This window comes from Triturus cristatus, chromosome 4_1 (genome assembly GCF_964204655.1).
Source record: "Triturus cristatus chromosome 4_1, aTriCri1.1, whole genome shotgun sequence".
Classification (NCBI taxonomy): domain Eukaryota; kingdom Metazoa; phylum Chordata; class Amphibia; order Caudata; family Salamandridae; genus Triturus; species Triturus cristatus.
Genome location: NC_140585.1, coordinates 414,648,381 through 414,665,845, shown reverse-complemented (window position 1 = coordinate 414,665,845; position 17,465 = coordinate 414,648,381). Strand labels below are relative to the sequence as shown.

Sequence of the window (17,465 nt, the reverse complement as noted above, 5' to 3'; positions counted from 1 at the left end):
CATAAACACCAGTGTCCTCCTCCGTCGCCACGCCTGGCTAAGAGTTTCAGGTTTTAAACCTGAGGTGCAAGCCTCCATATTGAACCACCCATTCGATCAACATTTATTTGGTCCAAAGGTTGATGAAGCCCTCGAAGATGAAGAAAGATACTGATACGGCGAAATCCACGGGATCCCTACAGTCACACACTCCTAGGCGCTCTTTTCGCCGCTCTTCCTTTCGGGGCACAGGTAGAGGCTACTCCTCAGATAGCGCATGCACGTCCTACAAATGCCCTCCTCAGTCTACCTTCACAAGGGGTTATTAAAGAGGCGGCTACAGAGGCAATAATAATAAAGGCAGAGGCAAGACAAATACCGCCCGCTCTGCCACACCGCCTACCCAATGACTTTCCCCCGCTCCCTCCAGACCATTCCACTCCGGTCGGGGGCAGAATACAAAATTTCCTTCACGTCTGGGAGACCATCACCTCAGACAGATGGGTGATCCAAATTATTCATTCAGGGTACTGCCTAGAATGAACATCTACCGCCCCAAACTTTCCACCCAGGCAACGCCCAATGTCACAAGAACATGCAACGTTATTAAAACAGGAAGTAAATCTCCCTCCTGCAAAAACAAGCCATAGAGCAAGTCCCCATCAATCAGCAAAATTTAGGGGTCTACTCCCTGTACTTTCTGATTCCAAAGAGACGAGACTCTACGACCTATTCTAGATCTCAGACCTCTAAACACTTACATACATTCAGACCATTTTCACATGGTAACCCTTCAACAGGTTCTTCCACTCCTCTCCCACAACGACTTTCTCACCACACTGGACTTGAAAGACGCATACTTTCACATCCCAGTACACCATGCTCACAGAAAGTACCTCAGGTTTGTAGTGGACGGGCAACACTACCAGTTCAAGGTGCTCCCGTTCGGGGTCACAACAGCACCAAGGGTATTAACCAAGTGCCTAGCAGTAGTGGCGGCACACCTCAGAAGACAGCACATTCACATCTTCCCATATTTGGACGACTGGCTAATAAAAGCCACGTCCTACGACCAATGTGTGCACCACACCGCCGCTACAATCCAACTACTTCACCAGCTAGGTTTCATGGTGAACCACCAAAAGTCCCACCTGGTACCATCACATACAAAACAATACCTCGGTGCCACCATAGACACCTCAAAAGCCATAGCCTATCTCAATCCTGCCAGGATTGCAAACATACAGGCTCTGCGTCAATAATTCATACTTCAACACTCTCTCCCAGCAAGAATGTTTATGCAACTTCTAGGGATGATGGCCTCTTGCATTTTCATAGTGCCTCATGCAAGACTCCAGATGAGTCTACTCCAAGAGTGCTTAGCGCGCCAGTGGAACCAGGCCCAGGGGCAACTGACAGATCTTGTGTTGGTGGACGGTCGCACCCATCGCTCTCTGCAGTAGTGGAACACCACAAACCTTTCCAAAGGTCGACCGTTCCTGGACCCGGTTCCACAAATAACCCTAACAGACGCATCGCTCTCCGGCTGGGGAGCTCATCTGTTACATCTCACAGTACAGGGCACATGGACGCCGCAACAGAAGTTACTTCACATCAACCATTTGGAGTTACTGGCAATCTTCCTAGCCCTAAAATCCCCCCAGACGCAGATTTCAGGCAAGGCAGTCCTCATTCGCACAGGCAACATGACTGCCATGTACTACAATCAAAAACAGGGGAGCACACACACTCCACAGCTCTCTCAATTAGCACAGAGCATATGGAGATGGGCAATTCCGCAGAAAATTTTTCTCCTGGCCCAACACGTCCCAGGAGTCCAAAACACCATGGCAGATCTGCTCAGCAGACAGACGCAACAGATCCACGAATGGGAACTTCACCCACAGGTTCTTCACCCGTTCTTTCAGAAGTGGGGGCATCCACAGATAGACCTATTCGCCACCCACGAAAACAAAAAATGCCCAAGCTTTGCCGCCAGATATCCACACATTGTCCAAAGGCAATGCGATATGGATGAACTGGTCAGACAAATTTGCATACGCTTTTCCACCTCTCCCACTAATTCCATTAGTGGTGCGAAGGCTACAACAGCATTCCCTCACGCTCATCCTGGTAGCTCCAACATGGGCCAGACAACCGTGGTACACCGCACTACTGGAACTCTCGGTAGTACCACACCAAAAGTTACACCTCTCACCATGCCTCCTAACCCAGAACCATGGAGAGATCAGGCACCCGGACCCAGCTCAGCTCAACCTTGCGATCTGGCTCCTGAGGTCCTAGAATTCGGATACCTTAACCTTCCCCCTGATTGCATGAATATTATCAGAGAAGCTAGACGCCCTACTACTAGGGCACGCTATGCTGCACAGTGGAAAAGATTTGTTGTTTACTGCCATAACAACACAATCAACCCTCTAAATGTGTCCATACAGCACAACATATGTTACTTGCTCCATCTACAAAGGTGTAACCTAGCATATACATCCATTTGGTTACACCTCGCAGCAATTGCTGCTTACTTACAGAACAGGCAGCACCTATCGCTTTTCAGGGTGCCTGCCATCAAAGCGTTTATGGAAGGCCTCAAAAGAGTAATTCCACCCAGAGTACCACCCTCACCTGTCTGGAACTTGAATATAGTTCTCACAAGGCTAATGGGACCGCCTTTTGAACCATTACATAAATGTGAGCTGCAATTTCTCACATGGAAAACAGCTTTTCTAGTGGCTATCACTTCCCTTAGAAGGGTTAGTGAAATACAAGCACTCACTATACAGGAAACTTTTCTCCAAATGCATCAGAACAAGGTTGTACTCCGCACCAACCCAAAATTCCTACCCAAAGTAATTTCTCCCTTCCATCTCAACCAGTCGGTAGAATTACCAGTCTTTTTCTCACAACCTCAAACCTTTGCGGAAAGGGCTTTACACACACTGGATGTTAAAAGGGCCTTACTTTACTACATCCAAAGAACACAACCTTTCAGAAAAACCAAACAGCTATTTGTCTCTTTCTCTCCACCACATAAAGGCAACCCTATTTCTAAATCAGGGATAGCTAGGTGGATTGTAAAATGCATACAGATTTGCTACCACAAGGCAAAACGAACGCTATCTGTTCCCCCTAAAGCCCACTCCACAAGGAAGATAGGGGCTTCTATGGCTTTTCTAGGGAACATACCATTAGATGACATCTGCAAAGCAGCGACATGGTCAACACCGCACTTTCACAAAACATTACTGTGTAGATGTGCAAACCAAGCAACAAGCTAGTGTGGGCCAGGCTGTACTAAAAACACTGTTCCAAACAACTGCAACGGATGCCGGTGGTCGCCGCTAGGGTTGGGTACTGCTATATCGTCTATGCACAGTGTATAATCTGCAGCTTGTATGCCTCGAACAGAATATGCTACTTACCAGTATGCATCTGTTCTTGGCATGTAGAGCTGCAGATCTATACACGCCCACCCGCCTCCCCGGCTACCTGTATCCGTTCCATTCTATCTTATTTAGATACAACACACATGGGTTTCTTTACTGTTACTACTACGCTCCATCTTTCCCTGCTGGCGAGAAACAATCTGAGGATGGAGCCGAAGCCCATGCGCAAAACGAACCAAAGGAGGAGTCACCGACCTCGTGACTTCCAAAGACTTTCCAAGAGGAAAAACAAACTGCAAACATCCGGGCCCAACACCAGATGGCCGTCCATGCACAGTGTATAGATCTGCAGCTCTACATGCCAAGAACAGATGCATACTGGTACGTAGCATATTCCTTTCTTTCCGTAAAACTGCATTAAAGCCTAAACCCAATTGGCATCTCTGGCCACAGGACAGGCTCTTAGAGGAGACAGACGCACACCTCCCCTCTCACAGGCTGCGTGTTTTGGTGCAGAACAAAGTGAAGAGTCGACATGGCACACATCTGTGTACCATGCCTACAAACCACTGCCCTGGCTCTAGCTGGGTGCGCTATACCAGTGGTGAGGGTACAGGTGCATGAGCCCTGTACCCCTACAGTGTCTAAGTCCATTCTTAGACATTGTAAGTGCAGTGCTGCCATTAAGAGCACTGGGCGTTCGTCATTACCAACTCCACAGCATCATAATGTCTACACTGAAACTAACTGTCGTTTGGTATCAAACTTCTCAGCACATTACACCCACACCTATGCTTGTGTGGGATTTAATGACAAATGCACACAGAGGGCATCTTAGAAATGCCCCCTGAAAACTAACCCACCACTAGTGTTCAGACTGAGTGGCTGCTTTCAGCCACCACTACCAGACATGTTTCTGGACCCCTGGGTCGAGAGCCTGCTGCTCTCTGGTGCCTGAAACAATGCACATCCTGGGATGAGGGGCCAAGCCTCCTCCCCAGGATGGGAAGGGTTCACGAAGGGGAAGCTTCAAAGGCTTGCTGCCTTTGTGAGTTTCCTCGGGCCTCTTGCTGCTTTCAGCAACTGGTCCCCACTGGTTCTGACCCCCACTTTGGGTGGGAGAACTGGCAGACAAACAAGTGAGGAAGAGAGGTGTGCCCACCTCTGCCAACTCCACCCCTCAGATGGGGGAGGAAAGGTGAAGCACAACTCCCAGTCCCTGCCATTTTGCACATGGTGGGGGACTCTGACAACCAGGGACGGCTCATGCCCGCCTCCCACTGGAGGGTGGCATAATAGGGGGTGTACCCACCCAGGGAAGGGACCCATTGGTCCCTGCCTTTTACCTACCTGTAACACCTCTAAATCTAGTATTTAGGGGCACCTCTGAACCTTGCTTCCTCGGACAAGAAGAAACTATAAGGAGAAGGACCGAACAGCCGTGCAGCAACTGCGAAGAGGAAGACGTCCACTGACTTGGCCCCAGCCCTCCCGGCCTGTCTCCACCTCAAACCTGCTCCTGCGAATTCCTGGTGTGTCCTGCAGCCAGAAACCTCGGAGGACCTGCCTGCTTTCAACCCCAAAGACTGTGTCTCCCGTTAACACCAGATTTGTTCATCTGCAACCTTGGTCTCCGGCCAGACCCCGCAAATCCGCCCCATTGTGCTCCTGCCGTCCATGGCCCGAGCTCGAGTGGGCAAACACCACGATGAGGTCACAACGGTGATCCCGACCCCTGACCTGCCTCAAGCCTCCAGCCAATGCCTACAGCCTAAAACCAGAAGGTCTCCCCTAACCGCGACCAGGAGCTGGTAAGAAGATCCGACCCCAAAAGGCACCCCTGCACACAACGACCCACGGCCTAGGGTACCCAAACCGACTGTGCCTAACCAACCCCTAACTTCCCAACTTACCTCTCGAAGTCGCACCCAGAAGACCTTTGTCCCCAAGCCTGCAGTGTCTTTTCAAATCGGAGGTCCCCATTGAAAACAACAGGGCGCCTGACGTCGAAACACCTTGCACCCAGCCGCCCTAGTGCCGCTGAGGGTGCACCTTTGGTGCTACTTTGTTTCTCCATTTGCCCTGAGCTAAACCTCAGGAGGTTTTCTTCCACAACCAAGTGGCCTGCTTGCCAGCAGCCACCAACCAGAGTCCCTTTACCTCCCTTTGGATAACATTGCACCTTAGCACTCTGCACCCGGCCGCCCTTGTGCCACTGAGGGTGTAACTAGAGTGCATCCTTGACCGTGGGGGACCCCTGAGTCTACCCCCAGAACCTCTACTCCCACTAACAAATACTTACCTCAAAATCGATAACAGTTTTCCTCCATAGGATAACATTGACTGTTTTTCAGTGAAAAGTTTTTGTGTCGAGTTTGAAAACCTAAATAAATTCTTTAAAATTGTACTGTTGAACAAAAACGATTTTACTTAGCTGTGTACAGAAAATGTCTTAAAATAGTATCCAGGTATACTACTCTGAGTAAGAAAAGTAATCCAAAAGTAACTTACCTGTAATCTTACTGAAAGTCTCATTCAAAGTATATGTACTGTATCCTGAAAAGCATTGCATTATCAGTAACACTACTGTAATCAAATCAAAGTACATTTACGGTTGCAATCCAAACTGTTAGTCTGTATATTTACTGCAAAGTACTTATCACTTACCTGTACCAGGCTTGCTTGGTTCTAGGAAATAAAATACCTAAAAGAATATTTTTAATACAAAAACATTGGTCTGAAGTTCGGTATTTGAGTGTGCAAATTCATTTGCTGAATGTGTACAACAAATGCTTAACTCTGTCCTCTGATACTGCCTTACTGCTCGACCACACTACCTCAATTGGAGAGTGAGGTGCTATCTAACATTACTTCAGCCTACCTTTGGGGTTCCACTGGACTCTGTGCACACTATACCTCACTTTGGTATAGTATATACAGAGCTGGCTTCCTACAGTAGCTATGTTGCTTCTCGATCAAGCCATGCCCGATTCCAAATCAACTTTAATCTTTTACATAGATTACACCAGGGACCATCAGGCGGATCAGCTTTTTGTGGTGGTGGTCTCTGTGAAGGAAGGGAAGGCTGTACTGAAGAGGTCTCTGTTGAGGTAGGGAGTCATATGCATTAAGATCTGCTATGCACTGGACAAATAAACTCCTCTGGAAGAGACTGAGAGCCCATTCCACAAGGGCTAAGATTTTTACCACTGTGTTGGTACGTGGAATGCTTGTCCTTGCTATATTCAAGGCTGTGATGTTGGAGTTGATGCCCATGTTCATGAAGCACTACTTGCATAACAGTAAGATCGGACAAAAAGGAAATTTTGCCTGTTCGTTCCTGCAAGACTTTCTGGTCAGAATCAACTCCACAGACCCTCCACTTGAGGAATCTGCATTTAGAAGTGTCCTTCAGAGGAAAGTTACTTATGGTAACGCTCTTTCTGGTGGATACTCTAACTGCATATTCCTCTCAGTCAAATAAGATTCCAAGGTAGGAATTTGCACACTGATACAGACGATTGTCACATTCCATGTCTAAGGGCACTGAAAGTTGTGAACCACGTGCATGCCTGTACCACTGGCATGCTTATACCACAATTTTCGTTGTAAAGGCCTATGCGTCATAAAGGCAAGCAGTGCGATTGGTGGGAGATGTTGGCGACTTGGAGGAACTTCCTCCTTCCATTTTCAGGAATTTATTGGAACAGGAAGGATCAGGACACCGCTTGGTGAGTGGGGCTGGGTTTTAGTGCTCAGGGCGGGGAGTCTGGTAGTTTGTAGGGCTTTGTTCGAAGTCTTATTCAGTGTTGTGGGCCGGGTTTTAGGGCGCATGGCGAGGTGCTGGTGTGATGTTTACTAGGCATATGCCTTTACCAATCATGCCTTTATAACAAGTCATTGTAAAGACGTGTGGTTAAAAACATGCTTGGTAAAGAAGCAGTCATGGCAAAGACTGCATTGCTAAGTCATGGTGCCGTCATGCAACCCTAAAAGTCCAACAAGTAACTCACATAAGCGTAGCTCTAAAATGCAGCTGCGCTCCATTTCCAGAGTGGTAAGAAGCCAGTGTAGAAGCCTTGCTGAAATTTTTTCCAGATTCAGTCTAAATAAAACAATCCACCAAAATGAGCCTAAGTTGTTTGTCCCTCACCTGGAGCATAACCTCTTTACCATCCTCTTTATTGGCTGAATTGTGTTCCATTACTCTCATTTAGGGAATAATGCTTAACCTTTTGATTAAGCGCTCCATGAGTGCATGTGTTTTTCGGCGTACTCTCTCCTGCTCCCTCAAATGCTCTCCATGCTCCATTTTTCTTATGCGGTTATCTCCCTTTCCGGATGTTGCTAGTACCTATGTGTGCTACTTGGGTGCTTCTCCCATGTGATCCACGTTCTTCTCCCCGCTTTCCATCATGTGCTTCTCCAACCACGTTAACTCTCTCTCGCCCGCCATTTTGCTGCTGTTATCCTAGAGCGCTTCTTTTTGCCTCTTTCCACCACTTGCTGTTCCTTGGCAGCCCTCTGCTACCTTGTTGCTAACTACACTTTGTAGAAATGCCACAGACTTGCATGCATTGGTCGCTCCTTTTTAGTCCTTTATATTTCAGCTCTTCTGAGCAAAGCAGTCTTAATTTATTTTTTGCTTACTGGTCAAAAAAAATGGTGTCTATCATTCCGCTGGTGAGCATATGCAGTTTTTATGCAGTATTATGCATCCATAAGGTAGCAGAATGACTTGATCAGTTGCTGTATTGTGCTTAGTTTCTTAACTGGTGTTGCACCACATCAGTAAAAAGCGTTTTCTAGTCCTCCCACTACCTCTGATGCTGTTCAGCATACTGAAAACCATTGGTAATGCTGATTGGCCTTTGAGCTGAGACCTGTTACCTTTGCTAATACTTTGCTTCTGTGGCTTTACATCCAATTCTTCATGGTAATAAATAGTTGCTCAGTCTTTTCACTTCTGCTTTTTGTTTTAGGCAGCACATGCGAGACTGTACCTTAAGTCGAAAAGCGTTATTTCAAGACATTCTTTCCTACAATTTAAGCTTGATTGGCTGCACCGAGGGAAGCACGGATGAGGAAATTGGCACTGCAGCAGGTCAGTTGTACATTTTGTTTGGTACAGTACTTTACTTTTGGGACCAGTATTCCACCAAAATATAGAAATAAGCAAAAACTTAAAACATGAACAACATGTAAAAGGATTTGTGGTCTACTGATTGTTTTTCCTTTTGGCATTTGACTAGACAGGAGATTCCAGGTAAATCATGGTCTCCCTTGGTCTCAAATTGTTGTCAATGTCTAACATAGAAAGAATTGCACAGTATGCTGTCTCCAATGAGTTTTCTCATCTGTGAGGCTTGTCCTCTGTATCTGTTAATAATGACAGGGAATTGTGATTTTCAAATTGGACATGTAAAGGAAAGTTGAGCTTTTATTAAAAACACTGGGGCTCAGATTATGCTAAGGCTCACAAAGGAAATCCAGCTAAAAGATATCTGAGACTTCCATACATTAATTTTCCTGCTGCTGTTCGGACTAGAATATGGACGCGAATGCAGGAGCATGCGCACTAACGTCATCCGCCGGCGAGACTTCACACAGGTCTCGTCTGTCTTGTGGCTCCTGGTCCCCAGCCCCTAGTCAGAATTCCAATGAGGGCACAATGATGGATGGACCTCAGGTTAGGAGCCGAGAGGAGCATACTTTAGGAGTGGGTGAAGGAGGTTGTGAGATGATGGTGGAACATGGGAGAATTCAATTGAGCTAAGCCAGGAACAGCATAAGCATGAAGAAAATGAACTTGAGAGCAACCCACTACGTGTGCTACAGTAGCTGAAATCCTGGTTCTACAGGGCTCCATAACATTGAACTACATATTAGTGGACATTCCGCCTTTTAAAATGAATGAGGAAGTAATAAATATAGAATTAAAGCTATTGCATGAGGCACCCTAAGGATCAAACAATCGCTGGTGAGGTTGTCTAGTTCTCAGTCATTTAGCCTCCATGTTCTCCAATATGTCAGGGTCCCTTGATCTAGGGTATTGAACCCACTTAGTAATATATCATCAGATTGTGTCTAACTCTTTGATAAGTCTTAAACTTGTTTGGTCATCAATTTTATCCTGATTAGAAAAGACCACGTATGGCTCTGATCATATATTGGATATTTTCTAAGTGATACTTAATGAATTACCATGGAAAGTAGCAGAGGAGAGCAGCGCTGTGAATGTTAAAAACTCTGATCTGAAAGAAACACGTTAGTTAGATTCCTCACCTTAGAATTTCCCCAGGCGTCAGACTGGATCCGGAAGATTTTTCGTCAGCAATACCCCTTGCGCGTCGCTAGGCGTCGTCTGCGGCTCCGCGTCCGTCGTCGGCGTCATGCGCCGGAATGACGTCGTCGGAGTACTTAGACGCCGCCCTCGCGCGCTGACGTCAGTTCTTCTGTTTTCCGCGCCAGTAAGCGCAGATCCGGGAGAGCTACCCCTTTAGTCATTTTTTGACTAACTTTTTCGATCCTTTTTGATCTTGTCTCGACTCCGGTGCCGGTAGGATGCCTGGTTTTAAAGCCTGTGCTGACTGTAGCCGCTTGATGTCGGTTACGGACCATCACCGCCTGTGCCTTTACTGCTTGGGCCTCGACGCGGAGTCGTGTTCGGACTGCAAGGCCCTGACCTCGAAGGCTAGACGGGAGCGGTCCCGAAAGCTTCTCGAGATTCGCCCCTCTCGATCCCGGTCCAGGAGGAGGTCCAAGGATCTGTCGCGGAGCCGCAGCCGACGTCATCATCGGTCGTCGGGATCCAAGTCTTCGGGTAAGTCGAAGCACTCCAAGAAGTCCAAGAGGCGACACCGCTCTTCGGACTCCCCTCGCCGGTCGCGCGACTCGGCCGAGGGTCAGGGTGGTTCCACCCCCGCGGCTCCGGCGGAGCCGCAGGCGCCGCGCAAGTCCCCCATACCCACCGGTCCCTGGGACTGACGCGACGCCGGCAGAAGTCAGTGCCTTCCTCTCGGCCATGAGGAGCCTGGCTCCGCCGTCGACGCCCGCTGGCGCGCCTTCGGGCCCCGCGGACCCGACTGGGCAACCTTGCCTGCCGGCGGCTCCGGCGCCGTTGACGGTTCCGGCCTCGACGCCGCAAGCGCCCGAGGGACCCGTTCCAGAGTCCCCGCCGCCGCCGGTCGACCTCGTCACGCCTCCTCCGTCTGTGTCGACACCGGTACCACCGCCGACTCCGCTCGGCGTCGAGCCCCGGTTCAGCCCCGGTCCGGGCCCGGTGCCGATACGGCGTTGATGGACGCCGCGTTCGGCGCCGCTGGAGACACATTTTGTCTATCGCCCGGCTCCGATCCTTCCTCCTGCATACCAGGAATCGGATGATGGGGACAACTGGGAGGGATCCGAGGATCCTATGGCCGTTCAGGCTCAACTGTCACAGGACTGGGCAGATGAACTGGGGGAGGCCAGTGGCCTGGATACCTCTCCAGACACTGGATTCATCTCTCCTCCGACTGTGGCTTCGGAGGAGGGTGCTGCTTTCTCTGCGGTGCTGCGCAAGGCGGCCTCAGCCCTTGGGCTCGAGCTACCTGCCGTGGCTGTGAGGACAAACGTCCTCACTGAGGTGCTTCAGTCTGCAGCAAGCTCCACTGAGCCTCTGCTGCCATTCAATGAGGCCCTCACTGACGTTCTGCAGGGCACTTGGTCCAAGCCCTCCACAGTTCCTCCTGTGGACAGGAACGTCTCCAGGCGCCACCGCCCTGCTCCGGGCGATCCCAGTTTTCTGTCCCAACACCCTACCCCCGAGAGTCTGGTTATCCAGGCCTCTACCTCCCAATCCTCCTTCCCGACCGCTCCGCCGGACCGGGATTCCAAGAGGCTGGAACAGTTTGGCAAAAAGCTGTTCTCCTCCCTTAGTTTGGGCCTGCGGTCTTTGAACACCGCCTGCCTCTTGGACCGTTATTCCCACTCTCTATGGGATGCGGTGGAGGACGTGCTGCCCCTGTGTCCGGAGGAGGTCCAGACACGACTTACCCAGGCTCTGGCCGATGGGAGGGATGCAGCGCGACATGCTATCCGATGTGGGCTTGACACTACGGACTCGCTGGCTAGGGCGATTTCTACCTCAGTGGCGCTTAGACGTCACGCCTGGCTGCGGTCCACGTCCTTTTCGGGCAATGTCCAGAGCACCCTCATGGACATGCCCTTTGATGGCACTTGCCTTTTCGGCGAGAAAGCAGACAGTGCACTGAATCGCTTTAAGGACTCCCGGGCTACGGCCAAGTCCTTGGGCCTCTCGGCCCCGCGGTCGCAAACTTCCGCTTTTCGCCCCTTTCGAGGCCAAGGAAGGGGTGCCTCCTCACGTACGCCTAGCCACCAGCCGCAGAACCAACCTGCGCACGGTCGCGGACGTGGTTTCCGCCGAGGCGGTTCTGGAGGACGACGAGGTCAGCCCACATCCACCCCGGCAGCATCCGCCTCAAAGCCTTCCTAGTCCGAGCTTTCAGGCCCATTCCACGCCAGTGGGCGGCAGAGTTCGCCATCACCTGCTCCACTGGCGGTCCATCACATCGGACAGGTGGGTGCTGCAAATCGTCCGAAGGGGCTACTCCCTCCCCTTCGAGACGACCCTTCCAGCCATGCCACCGCAGCACCACCGTATCTCGGGGGATCATTTGAATCCTCTCCACGAGGAAGTTTCGGCCCTCTTGGCCAAGGGGGCCGTCGAGCGCGTTCCGAGCCCAGAAGTAGGTCGTGGTTGTTGTTCCCACTACTTTCTGGTTCCCAAGAAGGGCAAAGGGGGCCTACGCCCTATCTTGGACCTCCGGGAACGTCAATGCCTTCCTCCGGAAGGAAAGGTTCAAGATGTTAACTTTGGCTCAGGTTCTAGCTGCCCTAGACCCTGGAGACTGGATGGTAGCGTTGGACTTGCAGGACGCATATTTCCACATCCCCGTCCTGCCGGCCCACCGGCGTTACCTGCGGTTCACGGTGGGCCAAGAGCACTTTCAGTTTACCGTGCTCCCCTTCGGCCTCACCAATGCCCCTCGGGTGTTCACGAAAGTGATGGCGGTGGTCGCAGCTCATCTGCGCAGATCTGGGGTTCCAGTCTTCCCCTATCTCGATGACTGGTTGTTGAAGGCGGGCTCGCCCCAGGCAGTCGTCTCCCACCTCCAGACTACGGCGGATCTCCTGCATTTGCTGGGATTTTCCATCAACGTGCCGAAGTCACACTTGAGTCCCTCTCAGAAGCTCCTATTCATCGGAGCGGTTCTCGATTCGGCGCAGTTCCGGGTCTATCCGCCGGAACAGCGGGTCCGGGATGTACAGGCCCTGATTCCCATCTTTCGGCCTCTATCCTGGGTTTCGGTCGGGCTAGTGTTGCGGCTTCTGGGGCTGATGGCCTCCTGCATCCTACTAGTGCATCACGCCAGGCGGCGCATGCGGGCTCTGCAGTGGGACCTGAAGTTTCAGTGGGCCCAGCATTACGGCAACCTGTCCGACCATGTCTTGATCTCGGAGGGCACTGCACAGCAGTTGCAGTGGTGGCTCACGGACCGCGATTGGGTGAAGGGCAAGAGCCTCTCCCTTCCCCAACCAGAGCATGTCGTAGTGACGGCTGCGTCCCTCCTGGGATGGGGTGGCCATATGGGAGAGGCGGAGATCAGAGGCCTCTGGTCTCTGGCGGAGTCTCGTCTCCACATCAACCTGTTGGAGTTGAGAGCGATCCGACTTGCACTGAAAGCCTTCCTTCCCTTTGTCAGGGGAAGTGTCGTGCAGGTGTTCACGGACAACACCACCGCCATGTGGTATTGCAACAAACAGGGCGGGGTGGGGTCGTGGACCCTTTGTCGGGAGGCTCTGCGCCTCTGGACGTGGCTTGAACACCAGGGCGTCACCCTAGTGGTTCAACATCTGGCGGGCTCTCTGAACGCCAGAGCAGACGAACTCAGCCGCCGGTGCATGATGGATCACGAATGGAGTCTAAACTCCGAAGTGGCGCAAGGTCTCTTTCAGCAGTGGGGAGAGCCATGGTTAGATCTATTCGCCACCGAAGAGAACGCGCAATGTCAGCAGTTCTGCGCGTTGGAATTTCCAAGGCGGCACTCGCTCGGCGACGCTTTTCGTCACGAGTGGAGTTGCGGTCTGTTGTACGCCTTTCCGCCTATACCACTTCTGCCCAGAGTGCTGAAGAAGATCAGGCACGACCGGGCCCAAGTCATCTTGGTGGCTCCGGATTGGGCGCGAAGGTACTGGTATCCCGAGCTACTCAGTATGTTGACCGATCCTCCGATACGTCTGCCCCTTCAGGAGGATCTTCTGTCGCAGCAGCAGGGGACGGTCCTCCACCCGAACCTGTCCAGCCTCCACCTCCATGCGTGGAGATTGAGCGGCGGCAGTTGATGCCATTTGACTTGCCTCCTGAAGTCTGTGATATCATTCTGGCAGCCAGGCGTCCCTCCACAAAGACGGTATACGCCTGCCGGTGGAACAAATTTGTGGCATGGTGCACAGCAAAGGCTGTGGATCCCCTTTCCGCCCCTCTTTCTGAGGTTCTCCTCTTTCTTCTTTCTTTGGCCCGGCATGGGCTCTGCTCTGGGCACCTTGAAAGGTTATCTTGCTGCCATCTCTGCCTTCTTGCGGCTTCCTGATCAGCCTTCTCCGGAGGGATGGCTTCTTTGGCCGTTCTGTCCTCCAGGACTTTCTGGTGTGATCTTGGTTCGCAGACCCACCACCGGGGATGGTATTGCTGGGGTATCTATTCTAAGGTAAGGAATCTAACTAACGTGTTTCTTTCAGATGAACAAGTTACTTACCTTCGGTAACGATGTATCTGTAAGAAACATTAGTTAGTTAGATTCCTCACCGACCCACCCATCCTCCCCGTTCTGCGAACTGACATCTAGGGTTAAGGTTATCCTTTTCAGGCCCCTAGATTTTCTTTTTGGCACCAGTGTCGGTCTTTGCATGGCTCTGCGTTCCTGGCGCGGAAAGCTATGTACAAGAACTGACGTCAGCGCGCGAGGGCGGCGTCTAAGTACTCCGTCATTCCGGCGCACGACGCCGACGGACGCGGAGCCGCAGACGACGCCTAGCGACGCGCAAGGGGTATTGCTGACGAAAAATCTTCCGGATCCAGTCTGACGCCTGGGGATATTCTAAGGTGAGGAATCTAACTAACTAATGTTTCTTACAGATACATCGTTACCGAAGGTAAGTAACTTGTTCTTCAAGACATTTGCCTGGCGGCAACATGGGCTTTGATGCACACGTTCACCAAGCACTACTGCGTGGTTAAACAGATGAACAAGGAAGCACAAGTAGGACAGAAAGTGCTTCAACATGTATTCAATGAACAACGCTCATCTTCCACCCAGCCGCCACAGAGATAACAAACCGCTACAAAATCTATGCACAGCATAGTGAATCCAGAAAGATTCACCCTGCAATACGAATAGTTTCTTACCTGTCGGTGTACTTTTGCAGCTTGAAGATCTTTCTGGATTCACAAGCGAACCCACCCACCTCCGCTAGGAAGATGAGGCAGGAGAGAAAAGGGTGGAAGCACAAAGTCTGAAATAACAAGAGAAAACTGAAAGGATATATAAAAAAAACCCGAAGATGGTGCCCCAAAGATGGGACTTCCGCAGGAAGGACGCCGACGTCACGAGAGGTACACCAAATGGTGGGACGTCGACGCCCACCTGGGCTACGGAAAAAAAAAAGACTACGAATCCAGACCCAACCACCAGATCGCGGAATAATGCACAGCATAGTGAATCCAGAAAGATCTTCAAGCTGCAAAAGTACACCGACGGGTAAGAAACTATTAGTTATAGTTCAGCTAACTATAACTCGCGCCCCCGCAATGCACTGCTGATGACGTCACATATTACATCACTCATGACATGGTCAGTGACATTGATGACATCACTGATGACATCTGAAATGACATCACTGATGACATCACTGATGACGTCATCCAGTGAGTGTGTTTCTGTACATTTTAAATATGTTTAATATATATATAGGGAAAAACCTATGGAAGAATGAGTGGGTGTATAAGTGTGTGAATGGATGATTTAGTAGGTGCGTGACTGACTGTATAAGTGAGTCATTAAACGTATCTTACTGCAGACTAGTGACTAAACTGTGTGAATGATTGTGTCTGTCTGTTGGTGTATAAGCGGCTGCATGGTTTTGTGAATAGCTATGAGTGTCTCTATGGGTTATTGATTGGTTGTCTGAGTGTCTGGGTGCCTGAGTGTTTGTGTGGGTGGGGTGTGTGTGACTCTGTGCATACATGTGTGAGTGGGTGATTCTATGGGTGCATGGGTTTTAGAGTGCATCTGTGATGGACTGTATGGTTGGGTGAGTGTAAGTATGGGTGTGTTAGTGATTGAATGTATATCTCAGAGTAACTACATATGTGAAAGGCAGTATATATGTGTGTACGAGTATATAAGTGAGTATATGTGAGAGTGTGATTGTGAGAGTGGCTGTATGGATGAGTGTGTGCTTGTATCAGTGATTGTATAAGAGCGTAAGAATGTGGTACTATTTTTATGAGTAAGTGAACTTGTGTGTGTAGAACTGCATAGGCGAGTAAATGGGAGTGTGATTAATTATTTGCATGACTGACTAGGTGTGAGTACCTCTATGGATGATTGGTGGTGTGTGAGTGTCTATGTAGGTGTATAAATGCATATGATAGTCCTGTACTGAGTGACTAAGTACAGGTGAGTGAGTGGATGTGTGTGTAGATCTAAGATTCCATGAGTGGGTATGTAGTTATTGGTATTGGAGTATCTATGGTTTTGAGAATGGACGTCTGAAATTTTGATTGAGTATATCAAAGGGTGTGAGAAGATGCACTAATTTATCACATGGATGACCTCATCAGTGATGTCATCAGTGATGTCACTGACCATGTCATGAGTGATGTAATATGTGACGTCATCAGCAGTGCATTGCGGGGGCGCGAGTTATAGTTAGCTGAACTAACTATAACAGGGGAATTTCTAGGGTTTCGTACGAGGGAAATGTCCAGCTAACTAGAACACCCCTGAAACCTATGGTTTTTTCAGTGAATTTCAAAGGTTTTCTAAATGACAATTTTGAATGTATTAATTGTTGTACTGATTTTTTTGATACTGATTTACTACATTTTTTAAACTATTTATTTTTAGATATATTTTTTTTATTACATTATAATTACATTATACATTACAAAACAAAATATACTTTCTCAGAATGAATTACTTTAGTTTAAATACTTGGCAAATAGGCAACAGACTTTTAAGTACAGTAGTTACAGTTGTTGCAATGGGCAACACAATTTCAAACACAAAGCAACATTGAGCTCAATGTGAATTTCTAGTTAAATGCAATTAGTTACTTTATGGATTACTTTTCTAACCACAAGACTGGATCCTAGATTCAGTCCTTAAACATCTCCTGTAAACAGTTGAGTAAAAGCGCTTTGGTTACAGTAGTGATTTTTAAGGAATATTATTGTATTTTAAAAGTTGACACAGAAACATTTTCACATAGAATCACCAATGTTATCCTATGGCAGAAAATTCACTTAGCAGGTAAGTAGTGTTATCATTACTTTTTCTTACTCAGTGGTGGATCCTGGATCCAGCACTGGCCAACCTCCTGTAAACAGTTGAAAGAATGTGTTGAAGTCATACAGACGATTTTTTAGGAATATTTTTAGTTAGTAAAAATAGACACTTGCAACATTTTCTGGTGAAAACCACACAATGTATTCCTATAGAAGGAAATACAAGTTACTGGTAAGTACGCTTGGAATTACTTTTCAGGGTCAGTGCTGGGCTGAAAGATGCAGCCCTGGGTTCTCTCCTGATAACAGGTGAGTAAATCGGAATTTGTAGTTCGGCTGATTTTAGAGGAATATTTGTACAATGGTGAAGGAAGGGGGAGGGGCCTGAGGTGACGTGTGCAAACACGCCCTGTGGCGCGTTTTAAGTTGGGAGATAAAGTCCTCTTGAATCCTGAGGTCCCCTGGCGGCCAACTAGCCCACCAGGTACCTCCAGTATGCGCCAGGGAGC

The 17,465-nt window shown here is 49.4% G+C and overlaps 1 protein-coding gene across 1 annotated transcript in view; it reads left to right on the top strand.

The window, feature by feature from the left end:
* The window catches only part of ZFC3H1 (zinc finger C3H1-type containing), an 844,920-nt gene that overhangs the window by 289,327 nt on the left and 538,128 nt on the right, over window positions 1-17,465 (top strand). The window contains exon 18 of the mRNA XM_085652529.1: window positions 8,366-8,487. Within this exon, the coding sequence (XP_085508655.1) occupies window positions 8,366-8,487 (122 nt within the window). The remainder of the gene's footprint in view (window positions 1-8,365; window positions 8,488-17,465) is intronic.